The sequence below is a fragment of the Arachis stenosperma genome, chromosome 4 (genome assembly GCF_014773155.1).
Source record: "Arachis stenosperma cultivar V10309 chromosome 4, arast.V10309.gnm1.PFL2, whole genome shotgun sequence".
NCBI classification, from domain to species: Eukaryota; Viridiplantae; Streptophyta; class Magnoliopsida; order Fabales; family Fabaceae; genus Arachis; species Arachis stenosperma.
This window is the reverse complement of record NC_080380.1, coordinates 141,410,115-141,419,465: the sequence shown is the minus strand read 5'-3', so window position 1 is coordinate 141,419,465 and position 9,351 is coordinate 141,410,115. Positions and strand designations below refer to the sequence as shown.

The window sequence follows — 9,351 nt, the reverse complement described above, 5'->3', positions numbered from 1 at the left end:
TGACAGTATGCTACACATGGTTCCATGAGCGGTTTCGGGTTCTGCCAGCAGATGCTACTGACGATGAAAGTACACTGTTGACTCATCAATCTGATCCACAACTCGAACAGGAGAGGTCTGCAACACAGTAACTGTCCCGGGCATCGTCAACTGCACCCCTAGCATCCAACGTGGCAACTCGGCATAAGACTCTTTCCAGTCTCCATATATTTGTGCAACTGCCTTCTATTTTGCCTTCCAAACCTTTCGGTAACTGGGCTTGAAGCCGTAATCAACTTCAGTTGCTTGTTGCAACACCTTGATCGGTACTGCAGCATCCACACTAACCAATGGAAATATCCTTGCACAGATAACGTGGTAATCAAGCTGATGGTGATCACTGGAAATAGATGTGGCTAAACAAGTGTGGGGACCGTTGTACCTCCTAACCTCCTAAGTGCCCTTTCGTGCACGGAGCGAAATCCGAATCAGCCAACTACAACTTTTGCCGAAATCCTTGCACTTTCCATGATACTTCAGATGGTCCGATTTCAACACTCAGTACTCAACACCTCGACGGATGCTATAGTCCTTCACACTCAGAACAGCTTCATCTTTACTCTGGAAGGATTGCCCAATCTGAAATTCTATAGATGAACCCCCAACTGTAGCAACTCCTGCCGGGTGTTCACCCAGAGCCTCCAAGTTTAGAGTGGAGAAGTGTGGAGGGTACTGCTGTGTGCCAGAACTTGAAAGCGCTTGTTGTGCATGTGGATTAGCACCGGTGTCATCATCGCTGTCTCCAAAGATATTTACAGGCTCCTGGTCAGAGTCATCGTCCCGCATTGCATTCTCTACTCGATCAGGATCCCCAAAGCCTTGAACTTCATCAACTATGGCACGACCTGACTCCCCCTCAAATGCCTGCTGTCGGACCCCTTGATTAGGGAAAGGTACAGAACGAACTGCCTCCATTCGTACCAAATTAGCCACGAAGGAAGGTGATGCAACCTGCGAAACAGATGGCCAGATCGCAGGTACCGAATAATACGCACAGCCTACGGCAGTCGAGCTATGAACAGGAGCCAATGCCCCAGAACTATCGACAGCAACCTCCAACTTCACATACAGCTCGTGTATTCTGACCTCCGGAAAACTCCTTACGCAATGAAACAGAACCCTAATATCTTCGTCAGCCGCTAACACGAATGTATCATACTGAACACCGCTCGAGACTACAGCGATGGGAATCTTGTAGAAAATCTTCTTCACCAACTTACTCCCAAATACCCCAAGCTTCTGCAAGATGCTATTCTTCACATCCGACAAAGTGCTTGATGAACTAACAAATACACTCAACGGTTCTCTGTTAGTGAACTTCACACCATATTTTTTGCTTTTTTTTTTTATTTTCCCAGAGCAATGCACTAAGACAAGAACACTCTCTTCCTCACTTGACATTGTGATAATGATCTCTTCACCAACTTGAATCTCACTCATCTTTATATAGATTTTCCATCTACATAAACCGTGCTAGGTTACAAGGGTTTATGACCATTGGAGGTCCTTCATAAACCGTTGCTGCCAGCCACGTTTCATGCATATTTTTTTTCATAAATTGTGGCTACTTCCAGCGGTTTCTATCTTTCATTCATAAAGTGTAAACCGTGGCTACCTACCACGATTTACGTTAAGCTTTTCTTCCAAGTAAAACCTGTCTGTCAGCCACGATTTATGTGTAGCTAAGAACCGTGATTGGCTCACACAATTTATATAGATAATGAAATAAGACATCCAAGTATCAATTTTTCTATTGTTGTAATCTGATAAACGTTTCTGTTGTTTATTTTAATTTGGTCATTTGCCCTTATTATTATTTAGTTATGTTTATTTGGCCGAAGCCATTAAGAAAACATGGAGCCAAACGTGGTTTGTATTATATTATTACAATATTATATTATTACTTGGTTATAACATGACACATGCTCTCTTTATATATATAACCAAATGAAAGAATTAGAAACGTGATTTATGTGCTCTTGTGCATATATATATATAATCATTATTATTTTATTCAAATTTTTGTTTCATTGTTAACAACAAATAAATCATCAATTTTCGAGTTTTGTTTTACAATTTTAATTAAGGAGCGAAAACGACTCCTTTTATGAGTATCTCAATGTCACAACTGTAACGTCAAATAAATTTAAAAAGAATAAAAGTAACAAATAAACATGTAAATGCAAGGTGCCGGTGGCAAAGTAAATTGTAAAAATTGAAACAAACAGGAAATTAAAAAGAAGATGAAAGAAGAAACATGAACGTAAAAGAGAAGAAAACATAAGAGTAGAGAAATTTTATTAATAAAAACTGAGAAAAAGTAAAATACAAGTGTTTGAGTTCAGAGGAATTACTTAAGATTCCCAATTTTACTTTGTGATGCCAAGGGGATGAGAGCGTTTTGGATTTCTAAGTGTTTTCCAAAAAGAACTGAACTGATTACAACATGTTCCTAAATCTCTATTTATAGACTAGTCTAATCTCAACGGGCAGTTATTCTTTATACACCACTTGTAGGAAATTTGAATTTCTTGTAACTGTTCCCGCACTTCTTGCTTAATTTCAAAATTTAAATAAATAACCAACTATCAAATGATCTAACAATTTAAAATAGATATAAATATTATATATAGGAACATTACCAAATAACTAATTATTTATTTTTATAATTTTCTTATAAAAATAATATTTTGTCTAACACTAAGTGATAATAATTTTTTGCCTAACAAGATGCCCCCAAGATATCTCACTTGAAGATATGCAATGATTGAAAATGAGATAACTTAGTTGCTTATTGACATTTTTCTTATTTTTGATATTGAAAGTCAATTGACATTTTAGACACATCCACTTGACAGATTAAATGCCTACTAGTAATAGACTTAACAGAATTTCTAAGTCTATAAAATTTTTACATTAATAATTGAACTGTCAACGGGGTCTATTCTTTTGTATGAAATTTTTAAGTGTGTCACATGATATTTGTTCTAATTTCGGCACATTAAATGTATATCAATTGACCTTTATTTTGACCTTTAATATTTCAGTTAAGAGTTTTTTTTTTTGACACACACTTTCATCATTTTAATTGACACAATTTTTCTAACTTCAGAAGTAACAGAATCTTAACTTCGTGAAATCGTTTCTTTCATATGTTAAACTCTAGGTGTCAATTAAATTTGATAAAATTTCTAAATCTTAAAAAAAATCTCCACAATAACATTCCAATAGTCTTGACTCCAAGCGTTAATAGACTCAACAGAATTTCTAAGTCAATTAGGCTCTTGTATTTATGAAGTACATATCCAAATGTCAATGAGAGATTATTTTTGTCCAAGATTTTAAACTTGATACTTTGGACACATATTTGTTTCATAATCTCAATGCTTTACACTGTCAGTAGAACTTGCAATTCAAAGAAATCACAAGGACATGTTAGCTTTTACGAACTGAATTGAGAATATTAATTAGCTCTTTACTTTTTTCTTTGACACTTCAACTAGATATTTTTGTGTCCTTACACGTGTGGAATGTTTATCTCATGTATGCTTGGCCTATATACTTTTAAATATTTTCCATTTATTGAAGGAATTCTTCTTCCTGATCCGATTTCAATAATCTTATAGGCATTTTCAGAGTAAACCTTGTCAACTACATAAGGTCCTTCTGAAGTTGAAGACCACTTACCATAAGTTTTTTACTTTTTATAGGCAAGATTGTTTTCCACACTAAATCTCCAACTGCAAATGTCTTTGCTTTAACACGGCGGTTGTATGATTTTGACATAATCTCTTTTTGTCGAATCACCCGCTCTAAAGCTCTTAACCTTTCGTCATCTAGTTCATTAAGCTCATCATGCAAAGAATTCCAATAATCTACTACTGGTATCTCATCTTGTCTAGCCACCCTTATACCTTGCAGATTAATATCAATTGGCAACACTGCATCATGACCGTAAACTAACTTATATGGGGTAGTTCTAGTAGATCCTCTTGTAGAATTTTGGTAAGCCCAACAAATTTGACTGAGAGTTTGGTGCCAATTTCTTGGCTGCCTTCCAATGTGTTTTTTAATTAGTGCAATCAGAATTTTATTTGCTGCCTCCACTTGTCCATTGGCTTGGGCATAATATGGTGTAGAAGAAAGCATTTTTATATCCCTAGATTTAGCATATTCTATGACCTTTTTCCCAATAAACATGGTTCCTTGATCAGTGGTAATAGACTGAGAAATTTCAAACCTATGCACAATATGCTCCTCAATAAAATCTATTATTTCATTGTAAGTCACCTCTCTTAGAGGGATAGCCTCTACCCATTTAGAGAAATAATCAACACCAACCAAAATGAACTTATGACCTTTAGAAGAAGGTGGGTGAATCTGTCTGATAAGATCTAGAGCCCAACCTCTAAATGGCCATGGCTTAATTATAACATGCAGTTCTGACGCTGGAATATGTTGAAGGCTTCCAAGTTTTTTGCATTCTTCACAGGACCTAGCATAGTTTATACAATCTCTTTAAATGGTTGGCCAATACAATCTTCTCCTATTTATCACCCACTTCATTTTTTCCTCTGATTGATGAGCACCACAAATTCTCTCATGCACTTCAGCAAGAGCCAAGTACGCTTCTTTTTCTTCCAAACATGTTAAGAGGTTTCCATCAACAGATTTCTTAAACAAGACATTACTTATTAGAACATAACTTTGAGCCCTATATTTAAGTTTTCTATCGACACTAAGACTTTGATTTTTTAAATATTCTACAATTGGTACTCTCCAATCTTCTGGGTCTAGTTTTTTTAATGACAACACTTCTCTTTCTCTCAAAGGCATAAATATGTCATTTTATTCTTACCAATTTTTCTAGTGTTGAGGGCTTGATCTTATATCTTGAAGCAATTTGAGCTAATTCATTTGCTTCTTGATTTAACTCCCTTGGAACATGCCTTACAATGACACTATCAAATTTACTCAACAACTCTGTAGCCACATTGAAATACTTTCTTAAATTTTCACTAACACACCTATATTCAAGTGATACTTGACGGACTACAAGCTGTGAATCTCCAAAAATTTTCACATTTTTAACTCCTCTTTCTAATAATAATTCCAGTTCTATTATTAATGTTTCATACTCTGCCTCATTGTTGGAACACGAATAATTCAATTCAAAGAGGAATTTACTTGGCTCAACACTTGGAGAAATAATTAAAATTTCTATACCAACACCACTCTTATGGCATGAACCGTCAAAATATAATTTCCAAGGTACCAAATCAATGACACTCGGTAAATTCTCATCAATGTCAATTCAAGGGTGATCAACCAAAAAATCGGCTAGAACCTGACCCTTAACCGCTCTTGCAGGAACAAAATGTAAAGAAAATTCCGTTAAGGCCAGCATCCATTTTCCTAGTCTACCATGCAATATTGGAGAAGACAACATATATAAGAACATCAAACTTAGAAATTACATAAACATTTCTAGGAATTAGATAGTACTTAAGTTTTAAACAGGAAAAATATAAAGCTAAACAAAGTTTCTCAATTGGAGAATAACGGCTCTCAACATCATTTAGCACACGACTTAGATAATAAATCACTATCTCGTTGCCATTCTCATCTTCTTAAGCCAGCATTCCACCAATTGTTACTTCAGAAGCTGACACATAAAATTTTAAAGGTGCTCCGTGCCTTGGAGGTGTCATAATAGGAGGATTAGTCAAATAATGCTTGATGTTGTCAAAAGCTTCTTGATGCTCTGTTTTTCATTGGAACTCTTCCTCTTTTTTCAACTTGATCAGAGGCGCAAAAACTTTGGTTTTTCCTGACAGATTGAAAATGAACCTTCTGAGATAATTGACCTTCCCTAAAAATGCTTGCAGTTGCTTTTTGTTAGCTGGAGGAGGAGCCTCTAAGATAGCCTTTGCCTTATTTTTGTCAATTTCAATCCCTTTTTTCTGCACCAAGAAACCAAGAAAATTTCCTGCCTCACACCAAAGGCACATTTTAAGGGATTCATTTTTAATTTATACTTTCTCATTCTTTCAAATGCTTTCTTTAAATTTTCTAGATGCTCTTTTTTAGCATTTGATTTGACAACCATATCATCAACATAAATTTCCATAAAATTTTCAATAAAGTCATGGAAAAATTTATTCATCGCCCTTTAATAAGTTGCACCAGCATTTTTTAACTCAAATGGCATCACAACCCATTCAAAAGTTCCTAAAGCACCTGGACACCTAAATGCTGTTTTTGACACATCTTCTTCAGCTATGTATATTTGATTATAACCTGAATATCCATCTATAAAACTTAACATTTCATGACCAGCAATAGAATCTATCAACATATCAGCTATAGGTATTGGATATTCATCTTTTGGTGTTGCATAATTTAAATCTCTAAAATCAATGCAAACCCTTAATTTTCCATTCTTTTTCATGACATGGACAATATTAGAAATCTAGTTGATATACCTTGCTATTCTTATAAACTTAGCCTTAAGAAGTCTTTCAATCTCTTCTTTAATCTTCTGCACGACTTCAGGAGCAAATCTCCTTGGTGGCTGCTTGACAGGTTTAACATTGGCTTTCAATGGCAATTGATGTTCTACCAATTCACGACTCAAGCCTGGTATCTCTGCATAATCCCATGCAAAACAGTCGCAATATTCCCTCAAAATCTCCACCATTTCTTTTTTGAAATCATCAGGCAGCATCTTGCTCCCATATGTTGGTCTAGAATAATCACCGTTACCAATATCTACTTCCTCCAAAGGATCCTGCACTTCAACCTTTTTTACAGTGTCAGTGTTATTTTTTCAAAACCTAAAAGACCATCATCATATATACAATCATAAGGTACACTGTCAATGCACCCTTCTCTGTCTACCATATAGGCTGACAGTTGAGCCAGTTGGCTCGTCAAGCTCATCTAAGTTTCTTCTGAGACCGTATCCGCCCCGGCCTTAGGGACCAAAATAAAACCATTCATATCTATTTTGCACATCTCAATATTTTCAGGATTAAATGCATTAGTGTCAACTGTCAGCGGCTTGACTCCAGTATTATACATCCTAAACTCCACATGCATCTCATCGTAGTAACAGGTACTATTGTCAGCAAGAACTTCTTCCACTCCTCCATCTTCATTCGAGAAAATCAATTTTTGATGTAAAGTGGATGAAATAGCACCCATTCCATGAATCCAATCACGTTCTAAAAGCAAGTTAAAACCAGCCTTTGAAGGAACCACAATAAATAAAGTTGGCCTATTGACAGAACCAACCTCAATTGACAGCAGAACCACACCTCTAACAGAAAAAAGTCTTTCTGTTAAAATCTGTCACCCCAGTGCTACTTTTAATCAGATCTTTTTCAGTCTTTCCAAGCCTTCCCATCATTCTTTCAGGCATGAGATTAACAGCAACTCCTCCATCAACCAAAATCTTATTGACTATCCTTCCGTCAATACGAGCCTTGATATGCAGTGGACGCAAGTGTTCCTTATCATTTTCAGTAGGCTTCTCAAATAATCCTCTACCACACATATTGTCGTTTAGCAATAAGCATTCGCTTCCAGGAAAGACATCATAACAATCATCTTCTAATGACTCTACTTCCTGGACTTGACTATACTCCTCAGGCAGTATTGGCACCATAGCTATAGGTTGCTTAACACCAAATATTGCTTCTAAGCTGTCATCAAAACCAGTATCAAAATTATCAGTAATTAAATCTTCATCCTTTTCTTCCTTGTTTTCAACCATCACCCTCTTCCCAGCAAGATTCTTCTTGACATTTTTATTGCACTTAGGGTGATTAGAAGAATTGCCTGTTTCTACAGACTTGGCAATGGTTGGCAAAGGAGGAAAATCTACTACGTGTCCCTTGTATGGATCCAAAGGAACATACTCAGGCATATTCTCTTTCTACTCAAAAGTTGTAAAAAGAGAATATTTTGGAATATTTTGACAATTTGCCCAAGGAGAATAATTAGGAACCTGCTGCATGTTAGGATTATAACAAGAATAAATTGGCTTTGAGTGAACAGGCACATTGTTTGGAATATATATACTACCTCCGTCTTGTGCATGATTCATGTTCCATAACTGAGACTCATAGTACCTATGCTTAAAAGGTTTAGGCTTCACCCATTTGTTTTTTCCTCTTGCAAAAGCAGCAGGTTGATTCTGTACATTTCTCACATTTTGGACCCATTTATTGTTTGAGATTTTGGTAGGAGGAACTCTTGTCTTTTGAGAAAATCCATCAGATCTTCCATCAATCATGACCACAGTCTTCATCTTCTGGTTGACAGGTTGTACTCCAGTGTTGTTGATGCACTTGTTCAAACGAGTTTGACCGCCCAACTTTTATTTTCCCTCGGCTATCTTCCGCTTTAGCTCGTTAGTTTCATTTTCTTTTTCAGCAATCTTCTTTCTCAACTCAGCCTTTTCTTTCTCTTCAACTTTGTACTTTTCAAACTCTTTTGCAGCTTCCTTGTCAAAAACAGCATTGCACTTTGGGCACATGGCGATGGTGCTGTCAGATTCTTTAATTCTCAACAAAAAATCTAACAGATCCTCACCAGGACGAGGATAAACTGGCTTCTTATCTTGCTCAAAGACTCTCAGGTCTTTATTTTAATCTTGAGCACTAACCATTGTGGCATCAACTTCTACCATGTTGACTGACAAATTGAATGGCTCGACATAATTTGAGTCAGCAGCAAATGGTTCAGTGTCCACCTTTATAGTAGTTTTATCCTCAAACTTCAATCTTCCCTCCTCAATTGCCTTTTGTATCAAATCCCTGAAACGGACGCAATTGTTAGTGGTATGCGAAAATACCTGATAAAACTTACAAAATTTCTTATTCTTTATTTCATCAGCTATAGGCATTTTTTTCCTTCAGGTAAAATAAGCTGCTTATCTTTCAATAAAACCTCAAATATTTGATCTGCCTTAGAAATATCAAAAGAATAAGTCTTATTTTCAACTTTAGAATAAGAAGAAACTTTTTCTTTTTCTTTAACAGGTTTCAAAGATTTGCATACATAAGGAGGACCCCCACGCAATTCAGCAATATAAGCCTCTTTCTCATCTGAATCACTACTATCGGAAAAACAATCAACATATGCAACTTTTTTAGAACCTTTTTTAAAATTTTCTTTTTATTTTTTAATTTATTCTATTTGTCTTACTTTTTCAGCTAACTGGAAAAGATCTAAAGTATGTTGATTGACAAGTTTCTTCCTAACTCCAAATTCTAACCCATTAGTAGCCATTTTGACAACTTCAGA

At 35.9% G+C, this 9,351-nt stretch overlaps 1 protein-coding gene across 1 annotated transcript; it reads right to left on the bottom strand.

Moving 5' to 3' along the window:
- Window positions 1–537: 537 nt before the first annotated feature.
- On the bottom strand, window positions 538–1,479 carry LOC130975735 (uncharacterized). The gene has a single exon (XM_057900476.1). It carries the CDS (start codon window positions 1,477–1,479, stop codon window positions 538–540), a length of 942 nt encoding a protein of 313 aa, XP_057756459.1.
- Between the last annotated feature and the right edge of the window lie 7,872 nt (window positions 1,480–9,351).

Excerpts from the sequence above, each read along its gene's own strand:
- LOC130975735 (XM_057900476.1), bottom strand. The coding sequence starts at position 1,479 with ATGAGTGAGATTCAAGTTGGTGAAGAGATCATTATCACAATGTCAAGT.